This window comes from Rhizopus delemar, genomic scaffold (assembly GCF_000149305.1).
Source record: "Rhizopus delemar RA 99-880 supercont3.11 genomic scaffold, whole genome shotgun sequence".
Taxonomy (NCBI): Eukaryota; Fungi; Mucoromycota; class Mucoromycetes; order Mucorales; family Rhizopodaceae; genus Rhizopus; species Rhizopus delemar.
The window spans coordinates 140,663-167,205 of record NW_027137837.1 but is presented as its reverse complement, the minus strand read 5'-3'; the positions used below and the strand labels follow the sequence as shown (position 1 = coordinate 167,205).

The window sequence follows — 26,543 nt, the reverse complement described above, 5'->3', positions numbered from 1 at the left end:
AAATAGAATAACAAAAGTTATCAAGCGCTATATAAATACAGCTCTATAATTCAATCTTATAATAATTTTATCTCTCGGAAATCATAGTCTTCATGAATAATGTAAAGACAACTTCATTTCTATATACTGCTGATCTTGCCTCCTTGCCCCTTATTGTGCAATTACCATTATTAAGGATTTTATGTGTTTATTCACATTTTTCAAAAGTGCGCTAACTAAAAAGTTCTTTTCTTCAACTAATAACTCCCGATTATAAGACTCAATTTCAACTTTTAAGTTTATTTTCGCTCACTACAATCGGCTTTTCATTTAAAATGTTCCTTCTATTTCCACAACATTGCTATTAAAGGAAATATGATTTTTAAGGGATATTGGTGATCGTGTAACTCATCTTTCACAATACTTGAATGATCATTTTCTCCTACAGTCATTTGTCTAGCATCATAACATTGCCTGAGGTATCATATGAGTTTGTGGATAATACACCCATATCCTTGACACTTTTGGTATTGAGATAACCTTTAAGAGCTTTAATTCATTTGTAATTTTTGATTCATCTCTTGCTATTACTAATTCCACAGATAAAGCTGATAAGATAGCTTAGATAGATTTTCAAGAAAGAAAATCCTTGATGATTTGTATATGCATAAAAAGGACAATTTAAAAAGCTAATATTCAATTAGGCCATATCTTCAGTGCAGGGTAAGAGACATTGCGTTTCAATACGTATATTGATGGTTTTTTAATAGAAAAAATATATGGTTTAGACATGGAATCTGCTCTAGTCATATGAAGGCACAATAGGTTTATTAAGGAAAAGAAGGTTCCACATAATTGCTTATAAGCGGAGAAAAGATGCAGAATTTGACACCCCTCAAATTCGTCAGTGTAGACAGTAACCGGAGACTTGATATCTTTATTATTGTTATACTTCTAGAATCTGTTATAACTAGGATTCGCTAAAAGAGGACAGACTACCAGGTTTACTTTCTAGCTAGAATATAGATAAAAAGATCCGAAATATAATGTGAAATTTTCATTTTTTTTAAACTTTAGGCTTTTAAGGAGGAGTCACCAGTTTACAGAAATCCATCTGGACTTTTTCCTTATTTAAGCGATCGACTTCAAATTTTAATTTCTTAAGGCTGCTAAAATTTCATTCGCTCTGCAATCATTTTGATGATGAGCATCACGGGGCGTCCAAAAACAATTCTACATATCCAATGCTGGTAAGAAAATAAACTGTACCATGTACCTTAAAGTTATAAAATAAGTCTGTTCCTGTTGCATGTCTGTTAAATTGATCGTCCTTCATTGTTCATAGCAAATATGCTACTTTTTGACTTCCACGAAAGGCTCGACCTCTGTATTTTTAATAAAAGCGCCTTTGATCTTGGTGAGCAACAAAAAAATCTTTTCTAAAATTTTAAAGGCTTTATTGTGATCAGAATGGACAAATTGAGGTTCATAGGGTTCACCTATAATAACATTGAAAAATTCTTCCTGGGATGGATGAGAGATGGTATGAGAAATAGTTGGGTGATTTCTTGAGTGATAAGCATTGCGCTGGTAGATCCCATCCTTGCATTGGCATTGCTTAAGGATGTAAATTGATAAATGAAAAAGGAATTATGTAGTCATTGAGAGTGCTCGAGTTCAGTGATGGACAAGACAAAGGTATTGCACTTCTCATTTCCATAATCTTCTAAGATATCACTATGGAAGCCAAAGCCATGAGAGATAAGCGGTACTGAAAAATCATATTTGCTATCTTATTGCAATCGCAATATCAAAACGATAGGGAGATTAAACTGAGCATCGTTGACTACGCTAATATCTGTGTATATTTCTTTGGCTTGATTTAGGTTACGTAAATATTTGTAACCCCAGCAACGAATTAAGCTATTGATATCTTGAAAAATAAAAAGATGAATTTCCTTGAACGTCTTTTTAATTTTTTTTTATTCAATTACGAAAAAAAAAAAAAAAAAAAAAAAAAAAAAAAAAAAAAAAAAAAAAAAAAAACCCCTTGAAGGAAGAGGCTTTAAATGACACTTGATGACACTTTAATTATAAAAGAAGCTAAAAGGTGAACAAAATGAAACAATAGGAAAATAACTTTTTATAACTTAGAGAAAGAAAGAAAAGAAAGAAAGAGTAGATAAAAATTGTTGTTTGCGATTCAATTATTGTAAGCATATTGAAATAATCTTTTTTAAAATTGTCCCTAGTTTATGTATCAAATGCCTCTTTTATAATGATTCTCTTTACTATTATTTGTATTGACCTGATCGGAAGGTCCTGAGCTCCATCAAACTCAGGATTGCGCTGAGGTTAATGTGGACAATAAGGATCGCGACCAAGGGGTTGAAGGATTCCCCGAGAATAAACGAACTTTGACAAAAATAAAAACAAAGCTGACCAACTTTAAAATATATAAAGATAATTCTGTTTTCACTTATATTAGAACTAATTTTCTGTCAAGAATACATATCTCCATGCGGGCATTCTAAAAATCAATGTACTAAATATACTTGAATCAAGCAAAAGATGTACCAAGCATGGACATTTTTAGAATATCATTAAAGATTCGCAAGAGTGTTTTCTTTGTTGACAGGGCTACTTAATATTAAGCTGCTTAAAACGATGTACAATGAATTTTGATAGTAAGCTGACAGTTTTCTAACAAGGGTATACTTCTCCATATAAACAAGCTGTCATTTTTTTTTTCTTTTTTATGAACACAAATGTTATGACTCTACAACACCAAACCTCCTTTTGTGAGAGAGAGCAGATAATTAACACAAAGTTTAACTCTTTGTTCTGTTTTTGAAATACAAATATTATTTTAATTTTTGCATGGCGTAAAAGATAAGAACAGCTTTCAGAAAAGTTTTTAACTTCATTTTCCAAAAGGAACGCATATAAATATCAGTTGATTGAGATATGCATATTCACAAATAAAGTTTTGCATTCTCGTAAACCAAAAGAACCTATACGAATTTATGTGAATAACGAGAATTTAACTCGTATTCGGTTAGCGGTTTAATTTAAAGCATCATGGCCCCTCTTGTACTGAAATTATGTAAATAAAAATTAGAGTTTATAGTGAAAAAGAGGAAGAGATATTACACGCATTTACATATTTTATCGTCTTTGTAGTTCAAACAACACAAGACAATTCCCTTTATTTGAATTTATTCACTTAGGACTCAAAATTCTTTATCCTTAGTTTATCCTCTGTTTTCCTCTCTTTGCCTTTATAAGAATTCCGAAAGAAAATTCACCCCGTCATGATCAATGGGATGATTTTTCCATAAGCCTTGTTTGCGCCAACTTTGACATGCTACAATATAAAGCAATACGGGCTATTGTAAGAAGCCCTGTCTTGCTAATTATAGACCACTTTCTTTGTCGGATTCAGAATAAATAGAAACAAAAGCTGCTATCAAACAACGAAAAAAGGAGCATGCATAGTGAACCTTCAATTTACTTTGTTTATGAAATTAATTTCATTATTTACTCTGCGTCATTCTATCAACGAATGAGTTATATAAACATTAAGAAACATTTGATCAATAAAATCATCTTTTATCTGCTTTTCTTTTAAAACCCCATGAAATCAACAGCTCTTGTCTTATTCACTGCTTTGGTCATCTTGAAGCTCGCTAATGCTAATGTGATTGGCAGGTTTGGTGATACACCTGCTTGTGAAGGAAAATGTCCCGCTAGTTACTTTGAAGTAAATCTTAACTTTCCTGTCAAAACTGATGGATTCTATGAATAGATATTTATAGGTCAAAAAATAATAAACATTTGAAATTACTTTCATTGAAATCATATTTAAAAGTTCGTGCTTTTATTTTTCTACATAAATTTTCCTTGTTTCGGTATTGACAATACATCAGTTTGCTTAAAACAAGCCAATGACAATTAAAAGTAAAAGGCATGAAGAGGATAAGAAAAAATAACTAAAAGCAACTGTATATAATGAATACTGTTCAAGTCGAAAAACGTTTCTCAAATGATTTAATCCTGGCAGTCTTTTATAAGTGAAATTTTACATGATAAATACAGCGTTATGAGCAGTGATAGGAAAGAATGATATGAAACGTATAGTTTTTATTCAGTAAAAAAAAATCATCTATAAATCTCTCAAACAGCTTTGCCCAAAAAAAATAAAAGGTCCATTGTGTCAGTAAACTGTTGAATAGCATCCATAGAGATATAATGTAATGTTTTATGCACAATACTATTGATTATGATTTAACTTTGTACATTAGTTTCTCTATTTTCTCGAGTATTCTTTATTTCCATATTGCATTTCTCAATTTTCTTTGTAGCCGTTCGTTGTATTTAATAAAATCTTGGTGTTAACAATGTGTAACTTTAGAATAAAGAAAATGAAATATCTCTTCCCCCCCTCTTTTTTTTATTGTACGTCATTAGAACCTATCAAATAATAATACGACATCCAAACGGGTTAATTGGTTTGAAATTTATCTGTTTATGGTCATTTAAAAAGATTATTTTCTAAATTGTTTAATTCATTGTCATTTGAAGTCATTTTTAAAAATCAAGCAGAAAGCTGACTTGGAGGGTATCAACAATAAAGAGAGAACCTGTTTGTTCTTCTTTTAAGCTATCATTTCGACCTTTGAATTGAAGAGAAGATTGAATTTATCACTAAATATAAGAAAAAAGTCATATAGCAAGATTGGAACTGTATTGCTAATGAAATCAATTTCATTATTTGCTCTGCATCACTGTACCACTTGACTGTCATATAAATGCCCAAATGATGTTCAATCAACAAAAAGCCATCTTTTACATACTTTTTACTACATACTAAAATGAAATCAACAACGATTGCTTTGTTCTTTGTCTTGGTTATTTTGAAATTCATCAACGCTGAAGAGTGTCAATGGTTTAGTAGTGCACCTGATTGCGGTGATACTTGCCCTGATGGTTGGGAGTTTAAAGGTCCTAGTGGCTTTTCGTTTGAAGAGCCATTTGGGATGAAGTGCAAACAGAATTATTGTTGTAGAAATTGACACAAAATAGACATATAGAATTACTATTTTGAGTTTATAATAAACTTGAAAGCGATATCAAAATATATATTTATTGGTTTATGATTATTTATTATGAAAGATGTAGAAAAGGGAGAAATTGAAAGTATATATAAAACAAATACTTGCAATGGACACTTTTCTGGTTGAGGCATTTCATTTCGTTTTATAAATGATATAATCTTAAATTTATTTCTATGAGAAAAGATAACAAAGTTAATAAACCGTTCTGTATTTAATTTCAATTATAAAAACAAAATAAACTTGATATGTAAACAACTTGATTGTTCTACTGCATATAGGAATTGTCATAAACAGTTTATAAGCATTTGAAAGAGATGGAAAGAATCAAATCGTCATCATATTATTAAGGTAAGCAGACTTCAAAAGGAGCTATATTATACCATGCTAACAACATATGGCATGGTTAATGATCTACCAAAAGTATAAATACATACACACATTCGATGCCAAAACTGGCAATTAATTCTTTGTCTCCTTTTTAAACTATCCTATAGAAAATGTATTCAATTACTTGAACTTATTATCAAAAATAAAAAACAAATGTGTCATTTAATCTGAAGTGGCAAAAAAAATGAAAACATTCTTTCCATATCACTTTATTTGTATATTTTCAGGGACGCTCAAAAAAATCCCAAAGTACAACCTAAATTGTAAAGAAATTATAAAAACAAGATAAAGACAGTCCAAGAAGCCATTTTAAAATTGTTCAAACAGTACAATCAAGCTTGTGGGTTTTGTCGATTGGCGGGAAAAATATGTTATACATCTCTTCAATCTTCCCAGGGGTATTCCTTTCAACAGATTGTAAATGGTCATGTTTGAAGGTAATTCTACCTTTTTCTTAAAAAAGCTATATTTTTTTTTATCTCTAGTTTTCCGAATTCAGTAGTCAAAACCTCAAGCACGACAGAGTTAGTATTTTCATCAGCCCACCTGATCAAAAAAAATTCATCGCCGTCAGTTAGAACAAGAGGTCTACCCACTGGTCTTCCACTACTAGCTGATCTTTATAATCTTGTGGGACCTTTGTGTCCTTTACCACCCAGTCTTGCGCCGTACGCACGTTAATATTCAGTTTGAGAGCTTCAGTACGAACATTCATTCCTTTTTTTTCTTCTTTGACAAGCATGAAAAGCTGTTCCTTTTCGGCATTTTTGTAATGCTTATACGATGATTTTTCTCTCTAATTTCAGTCAAAACTTCTTTCTCAAACAGCTTTTTCTTACTCTCTTTCTCTGGTGGTTTCATGCAAGTGTCAAAACCTATCACGTTTTCTACTGGGTAAACTTCATTATCAACCTCCATTTTAAATTCTAATACCTCATTCTCTTTATCATCAAATTGTTTTCCCAAGCCATCGTTACATATAAAAGCATTCATTTTATTTGACGTAAAAAGAAAGATGAGAAATACGCAACGTTTTATTAAGTATGTGATCTTGTATTTTTTTAACATGAACCTTTATAAGTGTGCTATTTGCTATAGCTCAGAGCTTGAATGCCAGTGGCTGTTTAAAAGGGGTATCCAAAGGAGTTCAAATTGCAGAGATCAAAGGGAGTAGCGAATTAGAAAAAGCACAGTCAATAGAGATGATGTTCATAGGAGGGTTGAAGGAAGGAGTCAATTTATCAAGAGGACATAAAGTCATTATAAATAATAAAATAGCTTTTATCAATCCCCAAATGTTTTAAATTCTTCTTTTATAAAGTAAAAACACGCACAGTCCTTTATTATAATTAAGATATCGATATTGTCAGTCCTTAGTGTCTAAAAGATAGTGAGGTCTCGTGTAACATTGTTTTCCAAATGCGCAAATAATTTTTCTAAAAATGAAGCAAAAAGAAAAAGCATACATTTAATTAAAACCCAGATTTATTATGAAATTCTACATCTACTTCTATACTTTGCTTGCTACGCAACGCTCACTCAGAAGCTTCATACTGTTTCTTTCATATGCAGCTTGTTTACAGTTTGTCAAGTTTTCACAAAGATGATCTTCAGGTAAACGATGACGAGCACAGAAGTTTGATTGGCAATATCTGCAGTTACCAATGATCTTTACTGGTTTCTCAGAACATGATTGAAATGCACACCTTGTCTTCTTTCTTGTTTGTTTCTTTTGTTCTTCTAAACCATTTCCACCTCTTAAACGTAATACCAAATGAAGCGTTGATTCTTTTTGTATATTGTAATCACTTAAAGTACGACCATCTTCAAGTTGTTTACCAGCAAAAATTAGTCTTTGCTGATCTGGTGGGATACCTTCCTTATCTTGAATTTTGCTTTTCACATTATCAATAGTATCGGAGGATTCAACTTCTAATGTGATTGTCTTGCCTGTAAGAGTCTTAACAAAGATTTGCATACCACCTCGTAGTCTTAGTACCAGATGAAGGGTTGATTCTTTTTGAATATTATAGTCACTAAGGGTACGGCCATCTTCCAATTGTTTGCCTGCAAAGATGAGACGTTGTTGATCTGGTGGGATACCTTCTTTATCTTGGATCTTTTGCTTTACGTTGTCAATACTATCAGAAGATTCAACTTCCAAAGTAATAGTTTTACCAGTAAGAGTCTTCACAAAGATTTGCATAATAAGAAAATATATAGAAAAATATATAAAAAAGAAAAAAAAATGAAAATGAAAAAAGAGTAAAAGTTGTACTTTTATACATGAAAATGATGTAACCAATCACATTACGTAACCAATCACATTTCAGTGCTCATGGAACAATTTGCGGAATTTCAAATATTAATTCGTAATTTTCTATTTTCCAATTTGCGGTTATACATTTTTCAAATTACAAAGTTGCTAGAGTGGAAGATGGAGATGAAATGCTAAAGACTTTCTCACACTACACTTTGTATTTAGGCTTAATATGAAATATAAAAAAAACTTTGCATTCTATTTCTTCACTTTTTTAGAGTGCCTTAAGTATTTTTTTTTCTTGCTTCTACTTGGGAGGAAAGATAAACAAAGAAATCCGATTAAATTTAGAAAGGTGGGCACCATCTCATTTCCACTTTCCACTTTGACCACGGTATGGTTGGAAGGTATACTTGTTCCAATCCTTATTACCTTCGTTTCAGATTCTAATGAGGTGACAATGTTCTCCTTTGTAGAGAAAACGGTGTTGATGGATTATTTTGTAATTTATTAAATGGTTTGAAGTAGTATTTCTCGAAGATGTCTAATTACCTTGACTAAATTGTATATTTTTTTATTTGATTGATGTCATGCCCATGGATTGCTGTCCATGCACTTTCTGCTACTCTAAGTGAATGTGCTTTGTGAACGTTTGGGTCAATACCTGCCTCTTGCAATCGCCTGTTGTATCCGAGGTGCGTCAGTAGCTAGTTTTATGGATCGGATCGGATCTTATTTTCTATTTCTGCCAGAAATAATGTGTAGTTCTTTGGAAGGTTCACTCGCATGTTTGAATTTCGATCCTATAATTTAAGTGTCCTCACAACACAGTCAATATCATCCACTTGATTTGCATTTCCAATCTTGGCTATTTCCGTTGATTTTCTTTTGGTTCTCTTGATATCTAGGAGAATTCAAATAGCTGTCCGTCATCTGACCATGTAAATCCAACGTCTTGATATTGTAAATATCCCAAATCCGAACGAGGTCTCATCATGTCGCAATACCAATTCAATCAATTGTTCTCTTTTGTAGTTTTGCTGGATCTAATTTTTCATTCTGACTCCAAACTATTATATGCTTTAGCTTGCTGTATGTTCCAAATTTACTGCTATTCTGATTTGGGAATATTCATTTCTTACTTACATTCAGCTTAAAACCAACAGTATCATTATTACTATAGAAACAAAAAAATTACCAATTATTAGGAAAATATTGATATTATATTTTGCTAAACTAAAGAACGGTATATATGAATCTCAGAAGTACGTTTTGACGAATTTAACTTATATGATATGTTTGTGAATAAAAGCATTATTTTGCTCTTAATTGACAGCTCCTCCATAAAATCCAGATTCTATCTTCTGCTATTTATTCAGCAACTTCTTCGTTGGGATTTCCTTCTTTGCTGGCTTTTTCATGATTTTCTCGGCTTGCTTCTTCACAAGCTCTTTTTCTCGAAGCAATAATTACTTAGTAGCTTTTAGCATTTTCTTTTTATTTCTATAGTAATAATGATCCTATTATTTTTTATTTGAGATCGTGAAGACTATTGGATTTTAAAAATTATGCTTATGACACTGAGTTTAACAAATTTGGATATTCTAAATTTGTAATTTTACATTTGTCATTGAGAAATAAACAAACAAGAAAATATATAAACACTGGTTGAGACCTCTACTTAATTTTATTTCGTTAATATCAAACATGTATCAATATGAAAATATCAAAGTTGAAGTTTCTTCAGAAGGAATTGCTCATGTTCAAATCAATAGACCAAATAGTCTAAATGCTTTACTTCCTCAGTACGTAGCATTTTACACAACCTTCTTTAAATAAACAATTTTACTACTAGGATGATTATTGATATTGGTAAAATATTTCAACAAATCAGTGATGATAACAATGTACGATGTGTTATTTTGTCCAGTTCAGGCCGCATGTTTACTGCTGGTTTAGACTGTAAGCACAATGTAATTTCAAGTCCATCTTTATTTACTTTTTTTTTAGTGGCTGGTAATGAATTAAGTAAGCTTTCTAACCCGAAATTAGATACGGCTCGCAATACCTACAAAGCTCGGCCAATGATTAAACTGGTTCAGGATGCTTTTACTGCTGTTGAGCTTTGCAGCAAGCCTGTTATTGCTGCTATTCACAACGCATGTATTGGTGGTGGTGTTGATTTAACTACTGCATGTGATATTCGATACTGTACTAAAGACGCTTATTTCTCTGTGAAAGAGGTGGATCTTGGATTTGCTGCCGATGTTGGCTCTTTACAGAGGTTGCCAAAGGTCATTGGTAACCATAGTTTGGTTAGAGAGCTTTGTTACACAGCACGCAAGTACGATAAAAGAAAATAGAAGATTGCAGTTTCGCCTTTCTTATATATTAATATAACTAAATCTTTCTATTCATAGTATGTACGCTGATGAAGCATTGCAATGTGGACTTGTAAACAAAGTTACTGAAAATCACGCATCTTTGCTAGGTATCTTCGTACTTTGAACAGCAGTATAACTATTATTTATCTTTTAATACTTTTATCATAGCCGAAGCTTTTAAAACAGCACAAAGTATTGCTTCTAAGTCACCAATTGCTATACTTAGCACTAAGTAAGTCTTTAAAAAAGCTTTTTTATTTATTTATTTTTTGCATAACATCACTTTAAAAGACATCTCTTAAACTATTCTCGAGACCATTCTGTTGCTGAAGGCTTGGATTATTCAGTCACTTGGAATTCTGCTATGTTACAAACCGAGGTACGATTGAGCCGAATAGAGATATTAAAGGAGCCAAAAAAAAATGATTAAATATATATTTATTAGGATGTTTCTCGATCAATTGAGGGACTTCTCAAGAAGACACCAGTCAAATATTCTAAAATATAAGTTTTACGACTTTAGCTAAAAAATAATTTGTTGTGAAATAAAGCTATATACTATATATATTTATGATCAAAAAAGGTATGGTTACTGCTCTCTTTAGTCTAGTTTAATGCGTCGTTTGAGAGAAAGAGTTTACATACTTACAATCAACTTTAAAATGGAGTAGCTCTGCTGTCAGCGAGAAAGTGACTGTTTATTCGCCTGGGTCAAACAGATATTTGATAGGCTTTTTTATTCCAAAACATTTTGCAGTTTACTTTAGTAAAGCCTTTTCTGCTTTCTCTTTGATTTTGATTTCCTTTTTTTTTGTTAAATAAAAGAGAAACAGAGTCCTTCGACATGTCAGAGACCAAGTCTACTAATTCGGCCAATAAAGAAATATCTATGAATGCAGCACAACTAAAAACATTTCTTACCGACGCACCTTTAACATACAAAAGCAAACTTCAACCCCAGGCAGAAAAATCTATTTTGACTCAATGTTATCGGTCTCTTTGGAGTGATGATTCTCGATGGCTGCAGGCTTATTTTTTTCCAGAAGGAGACTCTGACAACCTACCGCTATTGTTAGAAAAGTACAATTTGATTGGTTCGAAAAAACAAGATCTGTCCGATAATAAATCTGAAGGAGATCAGTCATTAGATGATACAGACGAAGAAGAATATTGGGAAAATCAACGTGGAAAGCAATGTGGTCGACTATTTAAAAGGGGAGAAAGTGTATATCATTGCAGGTAAAATGCAACAATGGGTTGCTTTCCTTTTCCTTTTAATTTGAAACAATATCTATAGAAATTGTGGATTTGATGATACATGCGTTATGTGCTCCAAATGTTTTCATTCAACAGATCATGAGGGGCATGATGTTAAAATTTGGATAGGTAGAGGAGCAGGATGTTGCGATTGTGGTGATCCAGAGGCCTGGAAAGTCCCTCTGCATTGCAAAATTCATTCTTTAGACCCTTCTTCAACACAGATACCCAACAAACCAACACAGCTCAAACCTTTATCATCAGTGCCATCATCAGTTTTAAACTCAATTCAAGAGACTATTAATGTGGTTATGGATTATATCTTGGAAACATTCGCTGCTTCACCAGAAGATGTTATGTCAATTGGAAATGTAGATTCTATAAAAAAAGATTGTGCGGATTCTCATCAAGCTTTAGGACTTCCTGTTGACTTTAAAAATCAAATGTATGCATGCGTGTTGTGGAATGATGAAAAACATTCATTTGATAGTGTTATATCAGTGCTGCAAACTGCACTTGACTGTACAGATGAACAGGCTGAACTAGCGGCTCAATCAGTTCATACATATGGACGGCATGTGGTGAAAGAATCAGCTGATATTCAGAGCTTGATTTCAGCTGCTTCTATCATTCATTCGATTGGCTTAGCTGTCACTATTTGCTCTGCACATAAAGTAGTTCGAGAAGAGATTGCCGGATTATTGTTGAGCTGGTTAAACGAATTAGTGAGCGGTCGATACAAATTTTTTAGCTCTGTCGAAGGTGGCAATTGTATTATTAGAGACATTATTTGTGATGTGCTTTCAGCGGATTGGGCACTTCTTCCTGAACTTGCAAGACTGTCAACTCGGTACAGAAGAGCCAAAATGCTGGTGGATGCAGATGACGCATTTGACTTTGGTGATGAGGGTGGTGTCTTAGATGATGAAGACGACATACTGATGTTTGACGATGCAGACGGTGATATGCAAACTGGAGGAATGTTTTTTGATGAAGTAATGGTCACTGATGAGGAATACGAAGAGGATGATGATGATGATGACGAAAATGTTTCGATAACCAGTGAAATGCAAAGAGCACTGGTATCTATCGTTGAGATCCAGCGTAATAATGTCCAAGCACAGATAGATCCTCATACGTATTTATCACAACCTGCAGATACATCGGATTCTCACGAAGAGCATGATATGACAACTCTTAAAAGACGTCGATCTTCTACATCTTCACAGCCAAAACCAAGCAAGACAAATAAACAAAGAGATATCTTGGATATGGATTGGAGTTTGGATGCTTGGCTGGATTACACAGACAAATTAGAATTGGCTGAAAGACAGATCGCAAAAGATTTGGGAGTGCCTGTATCAAATTCTGAAGCTACTGTCGCCTCAGCTGAAATTAATAACAGTATGAAGAAAGAATTCAGACGTAAGCTTCGTTTAGATTATCTATTACAGTTTGATTTAAGACTTTGGAAGACGGCTCGTATGGATATTAAAGATCTATTGATTAGTACGTTCATTTCAAATTTTCAATACAGACCTGTGCTAGGAACTCGGTTTGCACGTAATTATCCAGAATTGGTGGATGCTTTCTTCTTTAAAGATAGAGAACCTGAAAATTCTGTCAGCACGCTCTCTGTTCAATTGCTGACAGTCCCAACTGTGGCTTCTATACTTGTGAAAGAATATAAATTCTTTGGCATGGTCTGTTCGATTTTAGCCAATTTCTTTTTAACCGACAATATACACATGATATTGCCAGAAGATTACTCTCAGGCCCAGGTTGACTCTTCGTTTAGAGCTATTGGTCGTCATCGCTATGCTTATACTATTTATGATTTACGCTATGTCATGAATGCCGAACAAGTAAAGCTGGAAATTTCAAAAAGCCCTTTATACCTTCGCCATTTCATTGATATGATGTACCAATTTCAAGCTATGGACCCCTTAAAGCGTCAAACAGATGAGCATGTTACCTATGAATCTCAAACATGGGTCAATGCGTTTAATGTGACTTTACAAATCGCAAAGCTTTGCCGTCAGTATGCTGCATGCTATGATGCTCTTCAGTCAGAAACTACCCTCCTGAATGCCTCTCATGATCTTTGTCGTACTATTTATCGTGTCTTGAAAGCAATATGCGATTGGAATCCCCACCTATCTCCTGGAGCTCATCCTTCCTTAAATGAACAAGGAACGAGAATTATTATCAAAGGAATATCACAACAAACATTCCACCATGTTCATACACCTCATGCTGGCACTTTTGATATTGTGAAATATGATGTCACGACTGAACCTGTGTCTTTCCATCATCCTTTCCATTGGCTTTTGTCTGAATTATTCGAAAATGTTTCACTGTTGCAGGAAGGAATATTAGAAGAAAATGGCTGGATGAATGGATTCAAGCAGATGGTTAATGGTGCATTCGAAAATAATCGCAGTAGTACATTCTTGACAGTACTTGAATATCCAATCCGAACGCTTGTCATCCTATCTCAAATCAATTGCGGTGTATGGGTTAGAAATGGCTACGGTATTCGTAATCAGGTAATAATTGAACATTTAAGGAAAATAAGCAGCATATAAAGATAGTTAACTCGACAAATATAGTCACATACATATAAAGATATCAACGTTAGAGAGAATACATTAGATCGTGACATATATTTACTTCAAGTTGGCTTTGTTGTATGCGATAGTAATCAACTATTATTGACTCTGATTGACAGATTTCAACTCCAAGAGTGGTTTCAAGGCAATCCCGACAAAACACATGAAGTATATGATGAATCTCAAAAGACTTTTATGGTAGAAGAATTACTTAACTTACTGATCATCAGCGCAACAGAACATGGATATGCATCCGGTACAACCATTGATCAGCGTATTCGACGGGCTATCATCCAGTACCTCGGCCTGACTCGTCTCTCTTATTCTGAACTTCTCAAGTTAATTCCTGAAAGCCTTAGTGAACACGAATCGTTTGAATCAGAACTTAATAAGGTGGCAAACTTTAGAGCACCTGATGGTCTAAGTGATAAGGGTATGTATGAGATCAAATCAGAATGCTTAGATGAAATTGATCCATACTTCTGGCACTATACACGCAATAAGCGTGAAGAAGCACATTCTGTTTTAAAACAACATTGGAATCAATTGCATCCCGGAAGCAAATTGAACGACGAGGAAGAATTTTTAGTTCAACCACGAGTCTGTCCCATTGAAAAAGGCCCTTTTAAACATCTTGGGAACTTTTTGCATTCTACTGTCTTTACTCAGATTCTCACATATGCTCTTTGGAACTCGATGACCTCAAAACAAAGTAAAAGTGAAGTTATTTTGGATGAGATTTTATACCTTGGTATGCTTGCTGTAACAGATACCAACAATGGTTTGAAGAAGATAGAATCATCAAGTCGCTACTTTATGGATGCATCCGATATATGCGGAAATTTCTATGAAAATGCTTCAACAGATGAATACTCTATCCAAGTCAGTGAAGATGAAACAATCCATGCTAATCTACTGGATATTCTTTTGCGTTGCTTAAGCAATAACGAACTTTCTCATGCCCACAAACGATTGCACTTTATTGTCAACAAAATTGAAGAGTTTGGCCTTGAAGAGGCAAAACTCACGATTAGTACATGGAAAGAAACTAGAAACAAACTTTCTTGTCCCAAAGACCAAGCAAACCCATCGAACAATGGTTTATCCGAATATGAGCAGAAAAAGGCGGCTGCAAAAGCTCGCCAGGCTGCCATCATGTCTCAATTTGCTGTAGCTCAGTCCAAATTTTTGGAGCATCATGCTGATTTATATAAAAATGAAGATGATGGAGACATAAAGGATGCCATAGAGGAAACTAAGGAAGACCCGATCCCTTCTGGCAATGATTTTGAAATTGTTCGTAAATGTCATTTCCCATCGGATAACTGTATTGTATGTCAAGAAAGCTTTGATGGTACCAAATTATATGGCATGTTGGGACTTGTCCAACGCTCTAATATTCATCGCTTGTCACCTGTGACAAAGGACGTTTGGGCAGACATTCTGGAAGCAGGCAACCGCTTGAACAATCCTTGGATTTCAGCTGATGAAGAAAATCCTGAGAAAGGAACTTCATTTTCAGGATTTCCTACTGCTGCACATTTGCATGGAGTAGATATCTCTTCATGTGGCCATTTGATACATGCGGAATGCTTTGGAACTTATCAACACTCTGTAGAAAATCAAAATCAAGGATCTATGCGTTATCTTGACAACTCAACTAAAGGTCGCTTCTTGTGCCCATTTTGTAAAGCGCTGGGAAATGTATTAGTTCCCATCGTTTGGAAAGGTAAAAGGGAAGCCTATCCTGGTGTCATGGTTCCCACAACTCCATATGAAGAATTAAATAAGACACTGCAGCAAGTCAGCTCTGATGTTCGAAGAAAACTTGATTCCGGAATTGACAGCTCATTAAAGATAGACCAGGATCCCAACTTGACGGCATTTGATGAAGAAAGCCTGACACATTTGTACAACAATCTTACCAAAGCTATTGATCGAGCATTGCATTGTGGTTCAGATTCTTCAGTAATAGACATGAAAGATTCTCTGCTACTTTTTTACGATATGTATGCATATACAATTGGCAATTTCGAGATTGCACAAAGAGGTGCTGAGAATACGCGAGCAAGAGACTTGACAGTAGAACATACAGGAACATTTATTGATAGTATACCCAGAACCTCTCAAACTCTGCTAAAGATCCTTGCAATGACTAATATGCTTGCACCTAAGTTGATGAATTCACCTTGGCTAACAGATGAAAGACAGCTTAAGGAAAACATTTTACATCAGCAATTAAGTCAGTTGATCCCTGATGGATCATGTAGTAAAAAACCTCTTTTAATGGACGATCCATTCAAGGTGCTGGTTCACTTTGGTTTTTCTACTGCAGATTATCCTACTATTGAGGCTCATCATATCATGCGGGTTTTGTACATAGCTGAATTGGCGAAAAACGTAATCGGTATAGCTCAGTCTATCCAAAATGAGGAGAAGGTGTTCAAAGACAATCGACTGAATAATCTTTTAAACAACCTCTGCAACCAAGCACAATATGTGAAAGGAGAGGATGGCGTCCAGCGATTTGTAGATCGTGTTCTTGGACTGATACACTTCCCAGATAGACATGCTGTTTATGAAAAGTTGAATATAAGGGGATTCACTGCGCTTTTACATTTATTTACATTACCTTATCTTCGTAAGTCATTGCTTTTAATGGTTGCCCACCATGGATTTATCCCCCAAAGCCCAAGCTTAGTGGATGTCGATACAAAGATAATATCCAGTGAATATGATCGTCTTTTGGATATTCTGAAATTGCCTAATTTTGAATCTATATTTGACATGAATTCATCTGAACAAGAATTATTGAATAGCTGGTGCGCAGATTATCTATCAAAAGATGTGGAATTACGACAGATTCCATTAAACTTGCCAACCAAATACCGCTTAGCCAATCTACCTTATCGTTTAGATAATTTACTTGACGAAAGCTCTAAGCGCATTTGTCGCACTTGTAATAATGTGCCTGAACACTCCGCTATTTGCTTAATATGTGGTTCGTTTGTTTGTGCTCGTAGTTTTTGTTGCACTGAATCATCTAAAGGAGAATGCAATAACCATTTAAAGAGGTAAAACATATATACAATATGGAAAAGAAAAGGACAGGAGAAGGTATATTTAGCTTGCTTTTATAGATGTGGAGGCGAAATTGGACTGTACATGATGATCAAAGATTGCTTCTTACTATTGCTACATGATAACGGAGGAAGCATAATGAATGCACCTTATTTGGATAATCATGGGGAGGCAGATGTCTTTTTTAAACGAGGAGCACCACAGTATCTCAATGCAAAAAGATACGAGCAAATTAGGCAAATGTGGTTAACACACTCTATACCTTCATTCATTAGAAGAAGAATGGAATCATCGCAAACATCAACTAATTGGGCAGCTTTTTAATTTAAAAAAAATATATATTTGTACAGTGAAAATGAACCATTATATCTAAAAACCTAATAAAAAAAGGGGGGTGAGTCCTTCATATTGCAAGTGAAAAAAATAAAATTGTATTACAGCATTGACAATCAAATGGACATTCGGGAGTATCTTTGCCTAAACCAATATTTAAGTCTTTAACATCATACAGAGGATACCCTTCTTCAGTTGTACGATCTAAAGCATTATGTCAGTACATAAAAATTTCTTTTCTGTGCAAGCTACTCACTTGTCTTTTTTAGTCCTCTAGAATCACCAAAGCTGTCGTCAGAAGGTGGAATTATAGGACGTTTCTGGTTGTTTTTATTTGAGTTTTTCACTGCAGCCAATTCAGCAAAAACAACTTCTTGTACTTTCTTAGTGTCTTCTTCTGTCACTTGCTCCTCTTCGCTTTCACTTTCGTCGCTTGATTCATTCTTTGTTGATTTACTTTCTGAGGTATTATTTTTGTCGGCCTTTCTTTTCTTTGTGGCAGGTTCCTCCTTGGAAGTCTTTGAAGCAATCTTTTTGGTATTAAAAATATCGTCGATTTCAGAAGTATCCACTAGTTTACGTTTCTGCTCAGGCTTTTTTGGGTTTTCCTTTGGTGTTTCTTTTCCTTTCTTTGCCATTTTATGAATAATTAAAAAGAATAAGCAGCGCATGCAGTGAATCTTTTGTTTAGTGACAAGAAATCCAGTCACAATAAAAGCCTCTCATCATCTTATCTTTTCTAACAATCCTGTTGCTTTTTTATACAAAGATGGACATTCGACAAGCATTTAATTATTTTTATTTATTGGAAAAGCAATTCTGGAGTAGCTTAGACAAATCAGCCATTGAACATGTTACATTTCAAGGGGAGCTTTCCCCGGAAGACATGCTCTTGTATGGTGAATTCGGTTTTACATTGCTAAAATTAAAGCCTTGTGTATTGATTGAATTTCGTGACAAAAAAGTGACACAGCTATACTGTGAACGAGTCATTGTACCTGTGCTGCATGCACTTGCAGATAAAACAATAGGATATTTTGTGATATCCGAACAAGTCAATACTCCAGAATCCGCTTTAGAAGGTTCCATATTGGTTTATCAATATGACCACAAAGAGATACTTGGCCTATTTGATCATTCTACCACTGTACCTGAAGAAACGATGGCAGACATCCTAGATTACCCGGGACATTTACCACGCTCAGAAAAGGAGATACCAACAATGAAAACAGTGATTTATTTTCATGATAGAAATACTACAAGAATAGCACTCACAACATTTGCTATTCAAGATAATGAAAAGGATATAACTTTGAGTCACTTTGAAAGATATAGGTATGCATGTAAAGAGCAATTAGATATAGACCTGAAATTGTTGATTCAATAAAACACATTCTGCCTTTCGTCATTTAAAATTGATAAACTTTTCAGGTAGAAATACGATAAAATACAAAATATACATTTTTCTATTTCCTATTGAATTTAAAAATCTAGTACTAAGATGCCTTTATATTTTACTATAATTATGATATCCACAACAGCATGAATAAACATGCTGAGTGATTTTCTTAAAGATTAATCATTTAACGAGTTTGATTTGGTATTTGTTCTAGAACCACAGAAAAGGGTTCAACTAAAACTACCTATTATTTATTCAATCCTAAGCTCTTTGGTTCAATCATAATCTTTTACAACATCCCGTTCCACATTATCACAATGAAGTGCCTTTGGTAAGGCAGTTATTACATTTATATAGATTGACAACACTTTCTTAATGAGTTTTTTTTTTTTCTTGAAAAGAGACACTCATAATTACCGGTTCATAGCCTTTGATGCCTTTTCGCAACAAGTAGCCATTATACATGAATCGCTTTTAAGATAATCCAATGCACTTTAACCATCATTAAAATTTTATCTATAAGGGAAATGGTATGCTTCAATCACGGAAGTTGATATAACCTTTAGTGGATTATTGATTGAGCCTTCCATCAACTTCAATTCAGGTACTCTAACCCAACACCAGTGTCTATCCATAGGAGTTAACTCTACTATGTAGTTAATAGAGTTCAATTCCGATTAAAATGTTATTACAAAGTGTCTACGGTTCTATTTTGATAGATCAAAGTGTTTTACTGAGCTAAAAGCAAGACTGTTCAAGTCTTATTAAAACATGATCAGTTTTGAAGATTAAGATATAAGATTCTCTATCAATAAAACATCTATGGGAATCACATTTTGCTTTTTAACCAGTATTAGATAGAAACTCAAGGAAGAAGGTTTATATGATGAAATATGAAAAGCCCGAAAACGATGATAAGCGATAGCAGTTAGCTGATTATTTCCTTAACAACCATAGATATACTTTAAAGTTATATAATGAGTGTTAATTAAAAAAATGCAAAACTAAATCAGTATTAATAATCTTACTGTTTTTTTTATTTTTCTGAAATGTTGGGATAAAGATTTTTTAATATTTGCTTCTCGTAAGTAGATCAACGTGCGTTTGTTTTTAATCAAGTAAATTGTGATTTTTAAAAGCAACCCCTTCTATATGGAGCATGCTTTGAAAGTAAATCAAAAGCATTTATTTTTATCTACACGAGTACTGTTGGTAGTAAGAACGCAAGTAGATAAATAAGAATTTTTAAGCCTTATAAAATTTATGCAAAAGTTGGTCGTACAAACCAAAACAAGTAAGCCGTGTACCATTTATTACAGTGAGATTGATAAAAAAACTAAATACCACTTTTAGTGTTTGGGTTTAATCAATATATTATTGCTTTAAAAATGATATATACGGCAAATGTTTTTATTTATTTGCTTTTTGGTGTTTGGTTCTTGACTATAAATATGTAAGCTATATAGAATGAGAGTTCACTGGAGTCTATTCCTGATTCCAGTCTTAAGAATTTATATTGATCAACCAGCCAACAATGGAAACAGCTCAGCCCTTCAAGTATAGGATTAGGATCATCACCGTGACAGCACATGATCGAAAAGGGGGCAGATTTCACCGATGCAATATTGCATTTAAATGGATCATAAGCTGTGGTGGTGAACCTGAGGCTAGAAAAGCTATTAAAAATAATTTATTGTATCATTGCCTACCTTCAATTTTTATCATAAAAATGGCTGCAACCATGGAATCCAATACATCAGACAAATTTGCTATTCGACGATACATTTAACAGCACTTGCTACTTAATCATCTTTACTAAGTCCAAAAGGTACAAAGTTCAGCTATTAAAAAACTCTACAAAAGCTGTTATTCAAATGCTTGGATCTTTTCTACTTCAGTTCATGATTTAAAATTAATAAATTTTCCTACTCAACAGTTCTTTCCAATTCTTGTAGCTTTCATGATTCATATTTTAAGCAATCCTTTCTTTTCAAGTACATTTAATAGATGTAGATCTTTGCATTGTCTTTTCATTATATCATTGATATAAAAACTTTAATGAATGCACACCTTACATTTAAAAAAGACTCTCTTTAATCAGCAGCCTTTCAATGTACTGAGTATTTTAACTTAACAGCACGATACCAATGGCATGTGACCATTATGGCATTCGCTCTGTATTGTGCTAATAGTAAAGGACAACATCAATAGAAGATCATAGCAATGCACATGCATATGAGTCTAAGCATCATTTAAGGCTACAACTTATAAATTACTCTATGATAAGTATTTAAACATTTGCAATGCGATAATACATGAGTGTAATAATTGAGTACTACAGGAGGTTTTCTTATTTTTCACTTTCGCGAAAGACAGCCAAAAATGGGATATGAAAACACAAGCTTTTAAGTGTACATATAAACATTATATTACTTTATTTAACAGTAGTAGCAGAGCCAGATTTAGTAAATAACATATCTAAAGCGGCCATTGTTCCAATTAAATCTTTCTGGAATTGAATTTCTTGTTTAACTTTAACTGTCAATCGAGATAAAAGATCATCAATGAGTGGAGATTGACCAAAGACGCGTGTATAACAGTCTATAAAACAACAAGTTATTATTATGGCTATTCGAATATATCAATACACGTACCAATCAATGCCTCCGACACGTCCACTAATAAATTAGTGTATCTTGGATGATGAATATTTCTAATCAAGAAGCGCATAAGAGGTTCTAGTGAGACATCATCACGACCTGTAATAGCAGCTTTAAGACCGTCACGATGAATCAACTCTTGTAAAACTGCAGCGACAACAGCAGGTGTATGGAAACTAGATTTGAGTACCTCATCCAGTGCATTAGCATATTGAAACACTTTGATGAACTGATCGTATTTTCTCAACTTTTGTCTCTTTGTACTTTCAACTACAAAGTCATCCTTTGTGGGGGCGTTTGATTGTCCACGCATAAAGTACTTATAAGTACCGCCCTTGATATAATCTTGATTCTGTTTCTTAAGTGCCTTTTCTGATGCTTTGATTTGTCTTTGACGAATAGATAACAATCCATTAGACATACCCGCTGCCAGGTGAGTATCGTCAGGTGAAAGACCTACACTCAAGATAGGTGCAGGGTATTTTACACTATGCACTACTTTGTAATCTTGTACATCATAAATCTTGATATGTTGATCCAATGAACCAGTCACTAATCGTGAAGCAGCACCATCAAAGCACATACTTGTCACAGTCTTTTGGAAATTGGACAGAGTATGTATACACCTTCCGCCGCTCAACAAATCCCACACCTTCACAGTTGGTCCACCAGACGAAATCACAGCTCCTCCGTTGGGATAAATCAAAAGCGATTCGACAGGTGCTCCATGGTTCATTGTCATCACGCTTTCAGGTTGTCTCATATCCCATAATTTTACTGTTTGATCATAAGAACCACTGATGACTAAATTTGGATTCTCTTGGCTGACAACACCTGCTCTAACGTAATCTTCATGCTCCTCAAATAAGTTGACATTGTTTCCGGTCGGAATGTCCCATATACGAACTGTCTTATCGTCAGAAGCAGATAAAATGTTTGATTTGTCGATTGTGAATTGTGTTATTTGAGTAGGTCTTTGTATGAAGTTAATTCTATTGCACTATTTTCTTTAAAAAAAAAAGAAATCGCTTACAATTCGTGTCCTCTAAAAGATCTTAAAATGGCTCGAGAACTACCATCAAACATTTGAATGAGACCAGTTGCATCACCAGCAACAATCAATTTACCGTCTTGACGAAAACTTCCGGAATAAGCAATATCTTTAAATCGAGAAATAGTCTTTTTGGGTTGATGTGTTTTTGAAGAATACACTTGTACACGTGTTGAAGAAGTAACAGCAAAATCGTAAGGTGAAACAGGTGAAAAGTTAATGGAGGTGACACTGGCATATTCCTTTATAACAATAGGTGACTATATTCCACAAAAAAAAAACAAGTTAGATTTACTTGATGTGAAAGAAGAGTACAATTTTTACCTTGAAACGTTTCCAATATCTTGTTTCAGCTGTTTTTTTGGATGTCTGTACTTTTGCTTGTTTCTTGACAACTGTCTTTTTGTAGTCCATGTCGAGTGCTCTAGGTTGATTGCAGAAAAAAAAAAGCTTAAGGACAGTCTTTGCTACTTTTATAAAGAATAACAAGTCACAATTACTCCGCGCCACAAATAGGTTTGATAGCACACACAATAAAAAATATAAACTGGATGCCATAGAAAGAGGCTGCTGGTGATGATTGCTTGATATCATTCATTCTTAAACATAGCATGACTATTGTTCAAGTTTACTATGATCATTGGTGATATAGTTCACTTAATAACTGCCATATATGAAGGGGAAGTATTTTTGCTTCAATAAAAAGAAAGGACATTTAAAGTGAGCCTTACAAATTTTATTTACGCCAATGAATAATTGGATGAGTAAATGAAATAAAAAGTTGTTTTACTGCTGGTTTGAATTGAATATAAACACATGCTCCGCTTTGTAGTACGGTATGATACAACGACTACATTAAAACATACACGAGATTTAATTACAATGTAAACACCTAATAATTGAAAAAAATTCTATTGAACTCAAAAAGACCAGCTCAGAAATAGAACTCTTCCTTGTTTACTTGAATAAAATTTTTGTTTTTGTAACCAACTTATTTTTATATGATAATTGTCTTCTTTATGAAATATTGGTTTATTCGAGTTAGAATATGAACCGTGATAATAAAAGATCTTTATGGTTATGTATCGTACATGTTCTTTTCATATTTATATGTGTATATCAATGCCGGTGCTGATGATGTTGCGCTATCAACTGTGTTACTTTTAAAGTTCTTTCACTTGAAATCATTTCATTTAATTTAGCTTGTATATCTGGATCTTGCGCATAATTTCTGCTTGTCCTTCTATCTGGTATACAATCTAGCACATTATTATTTGTATTATGATTTGAAGATGTGGGTTGCCAACTTGCAGATCGAGTTAAAGAAGAGGATCCTTGAAGATATGCTGTGGAAAGGCGAGCTGAGTAGCAAGACCGCCTTTTATATTCTTGTCGATTGCTGGTATCTAGTTCGACAGATAGTATATCAGGTGTGTATAATCGACTTTGATGACGAGTAGGTATCTTTATTTCAGACGTATTTGATATATCGTGAATAGGAACTGGTGGTGGTTCCGAGAGAATATAGTTGGATGGTGTTCTTTCTATATGTTTTCCTTGATCTTCTTCTTCTGGTATCCGATCATTTTCTTCACCGTTACCAAATATCCAAGTTAAAAAGGAAGACTTTGGTCTATCTATTTTTAATCTAGAATAAGCTTTTATATGTTGAGAAGACATGGTCTTCTTGTATTATTGTGTCTCCAAAGAAAGAAAGAAAAAAAAAGACAGGGACTGAGTGGAAAAAGGGAGTGAGAAAAAGGAGCGAAAGCACTTGAGAGAAATAAGAAACGAATTTGTTACTTTTACTTGTTCTGATCACAACCTATTATTATCTTCCAATCATTTATTCGGCTGTTGTGGTACAAATTACTTTTTTCTGCGCATAAAGAGAAATTACATTAAATTGCATATTAACTCAATTATATAAACACTTTTGCAATCAAAGTAAAAGGAAGCTGTTATTATACAAAGTGAATAAGAGTCCAATTAGGCATCATAAAAAGGATAGCTTATAGCTGTAGCGTAACTAAAAGAGAAGCAAAAAAAAAAAAACTTCCCAATGGAAAGTAAGAAGCGGCATTTGCATACAGCGAATATAAACATACACCCTTATATTTTTTTATTTGATTAACAGGAAAGAATTTTAAGGAAATATGATAAGCATCTGCGTACAGTATTGTAATGATATAAATAAGATAATTTTACAAAAATGTACCCTTCATAAAGACAATGTATTTGAATTAGTCGATGCTGTTTCTACTGTTATTTATGTCAGCCAAAGATTCTTTATCTACAAACAAGTACATCTTGATCTGATCACATTTTTATGTTAGTCTTACAAAAGTAACAATTTACTCATTGTCCAACTTGAATGTTAAAAAAACTGTTACAAACAATGTATGGAAGATGATCCAATGAAAATGCAGAATGATATGTTGTTTAGTCTGTTTATAAAATACGTAATGCGACATTTTTTCCAAATTTAGTTAATTTTGCTCCTTTTTATTTTGCATGTTTATAAAATGTTATACAAACTATAAAGGAGAGAATGTATACTGTAGAACAAATGCAGTGAGAAGTAGTAAATGTGTCAACAGCATGTCATCTTCCAACAGAAGCATTTATGTTGGTCTTTGGAGAACTTACATAATCAGCTCAAAGTTTATATAAAAAGTAGTAGAACTGTAGACTTTACAAAGAAATACATTTTTTAGATGAATCCCAAGTTCAATGTTAGATTCTTTTAAAAATTAATGCAAGATTAAAAAAGAGGGGTTAGATGTTATCCTCATAAACTTCAGGGGGCATATTCAATGTAAGCTTTCTTTCCTTGTGAAAAAAAAAAAGTGATAATAAGTTAAAAAATGAACTAGTTTCTAAACTAGGATTTATTCAAAAATGTCAACAAATAAATAGGGCTAGCGTTAGCCTCAATTTTCAGCGAGATGTTGTTGTTGTTCATTTACTAAAGACAGGTGGTCATAGCTACACGGAAAAGAGAGCTCACCGAATCCTAGGAAAACACTACCTGCAACCTGAATACTTTGCGAGAACTTTGACTTGGTTTTCACAGACAATTTAACGGAATATAATAATTAAATTCAATCAGAATCTGAAAATGAGTTAGCAAAACTTTAGTAAAATAATTTGCTTAGAAGTAAAGTTGGAAAGACATATTCCTTTTTTATCACATGCTTTGGATTTCAGTTCTTTGTTTTCGTTTCGGTTTTGGCTTTAGCATTTGTTAATAGTTTAAATTATTTAAATTAAATCGATACTGCATATATATTTACAACGCCTTGAAGTGCTTTATAATTTTTTCTACCTTTTTTTTCTTTGGCTTTTCACCTGTGGAGAATGGCTGGACATTGACTTGTTTCCTTCAATAATATTTTTAATGCTTTAGTCTATAGTTATTTAAGTGTATGTAAGACAGCGATATAGTCAAGAGAATGAATAGAACTATAGTTCGTATACATTTGTATTACTTTTAAATGATTTTTCTTGATATCATATTCCAGTATGCTTGCATTCTTTATATATTAATCTATATAACCCTTTTAAAGTAATAATGATGTTCAAGCAAAGAGTACAACTGGTTCCGTTAGCTTTATTCTTTGAGAAAAAGTCAAGGATACCTAAACAAAGTATGTTAAAATGATTTCAATTGTGAAGAGTATGGATCTCACAACTAAAAAGGTGTAAGCTTACCCTTTTAATAACAATACAAAAAAAAGGAAGCTATAATACAATTCTTATTTTATTCATATAATGAATCAAAGAACCGTTTTAGTGTTCTCCCCAGATATGGCTTCTAACTTCATGCCAAAAAATAATGACTTAATGAAAATCATACAGCCTTCATTTTTGATACGTGCAATGCACATAATAATAAACTATTAGCATATAGTACTTCATCTGTTAAAAATCAGTATGTAAACGTACTATTTTATCAGACAACGCCTAACCAATTTGCTTATTTTCATTTAACAAATTTCCGCCAAAATGACTCGCCCCATT

At 33.5% G+C, this 26,543-nt stretch overlaps 10 protein-coding genes across 10 annotated transcripts; 6 read left to right on the top strand and 4 right to left on the bottom strand.

The window, feature by feature from the left end:
- Nucleotides 1–2,273: 2,273 nt before the first annotated feature.
- RO3G_12727 (uncharacterized protein) lies at nt 2,274–2,569 on the bottom strand (the record flags this gene model as incomplete). Its single annotated transcript, XM_067667311.1, has 2 exons — nt 2,274–2,425; nt 2,557–2,569. 2 exons carry the CDS (start codon nt 2,567–2,569, stop codon nt 2,274–2,276), a joined length of 165 nt encoding a protein of 54 aa, XP_067523412.1.
- A 1,047-nt stretch (nt 2,570–3,616) lies between these two features.
- RO3G_12726 (uncharacterized protein) lies at nt 3,617–3,787 on the top strand (the record flags this gene model as incomplete). The annotated part of the gene is made up of 1 exon (XM_067667310.1): nt 3,617–3,787. One exon carries the CDS (start codon nt 3,617–3,619, stop codon nt 3,785–3,787), a length of 171 nt encoding a protein of 56 aa, XP_067523411.1.
- Nucleotides 3,788–4,853: 1,066 nt separating this feature from the next.
- RO3G_12725 (uncharacterized protein) lies at nt 4,854–5,094 on the top strand (the record flags this gene model as incomplete). The annotated part of the gene is made up of 2 exons (XM_067667309.1): nt 4,854–5,023; nt 5,073–5,094. 2 exons carry the CDS (start codon nt 4,854–4,856, stop codon nt 5,092–5,094), a joined length of 192 nt encoding a protein of 63 aa, XP_067523410.1.
- An 816-nt stretch (nt 5,095–5,910) lies between these two features.
- On the top strand, nt 5,911–6,164 carry RO3G_12724 (uncharacterized protein; the record flags this gene model as incomplete). Its single annotated transcript, XM_067667308.1, has 2 exons — nt 5,911–5,920; nt 5,986–6,164. The coding sequence occupies 2 exons, from the start codon at nt 5,911–5,913 to the stop codon at nt 6,162–6,164; spliced, it is 189 nt and encodes a 62-aa protein (XP_067523409.1).
- An 829-nt stretch (nt 6,165–6,993) lies between these two features.
- On the bottom strand, nt 6,994–7,689 carry RO3G_12723 (polyubiquitin; the record flags this gene model as incomplete). The annotated part of the gene is made up of 1 exon (XM_067667307.1): nt 6,994–7,689. One exon carries the CDS (start codon nt 7,687–7,689, stop codon nt 6,994–6,996), a length of 696 nt encoding a protein of 231 aa, XP_067523408.1.
- A 1,761-nt stretch (nt 7,690–9,450) lies between these two features.
- Nucleotides 9,451–10,635, top strand: RO3G_12722 (uncharacterized protein; the record flags this gene model as incomplete). The annotated part of the gene is made up of 7 exons (XM_067667306.1): nt 9,451–9,548; nt 9,599–9,705; nt 9,754–10,087; nt 10,164–10,234; nt 10,296–10,359; nt 10,419–10,506; nt 10,573–10,635. 7 exons carry the CDS (start codon nt 9,451–9,453, stop codon nt 10,633–10,635), a joined length of 825 nt encoding a protein of 274 aa, XP_067523407.1.
- Nucleotides 10,636–10,971: 336 nt separating this feature from the next.
- Nucleotides 10,972–17,199, top strand: RO3G_12721 (uncharacterized protein; the record flags this gene model as incomplete). The annotated part of the gene is made up of 4 exons (XM_067667305.1): nt 10,972–11,366; nt 11,425–13,933; nt 13,997–17,070; nt 17,175–17,199. 4 exons carry the CDS (start codon nt 10,972–10,974, stop codon nt 17,197–17,199), a joined length of 6,003 nt encoding a protein of 2,000 aa, XP_067523406.1.
- A 459-nt stretch (nt 17,200–17,658) lies between these two features.
- Nucleotides 17,659–18,048, bottom strand: RO3G_12720 (uncharacterized protein; the record flags this gene model as incomplete). The annotated part of the gene is made up of 1 exon (XM_067667304.1): nt 17,659–18,048. The coding sequence occupies one exon, from the start codon at nt 18,046–18,048 to the stop codon at nt 17,659–17,661; it is 390 nt and encodes a 129-aa protein (XP_067523405.1).
- Nucleotides 18,049–18,296: 248 nt separating this feature from the next.
- RO3G_12719 (uncharacterized protein) lies at nt 18,297–18,797 on the top strand (the record flags this gene model as incomplete). The annotated part of the gene is made up of 1 exon (XM_067667303.1): nt 18,297–18,797. The coding sequence occupies one exon, from the start codon at nt 18,297–18,299 to the stop codon at nt 18,795–18,797; it is 501 nt and encodes a 166-aa protein (XP_067523404.1).
- Nucleotides 18,798–21,243: 2,446 nt separating this feature from the next.
- Nucleotides 21,244–22,934, bottom strand: RO3G_12718 (uncharacterized protein; the record flags this gene model as incomplete). The annotated part of the gene is made up of 4 exons (XM_067667302.1): nt 21,244–21,410; nt 21,464–22,443; nt 22,503–22,780; nt 22,845–22,934. The coding sequence occupies 4 exons, from the start codon at nt 22,932–22,934 to the stop codon at nt 21,244–21,246; spliced, it is 1,515 nt and encodes a 504-aa protein (XP_067523403.1).
- Between the last annotated feature and the right edge of the window lie 3,609 nt (nt 22,935–26,543).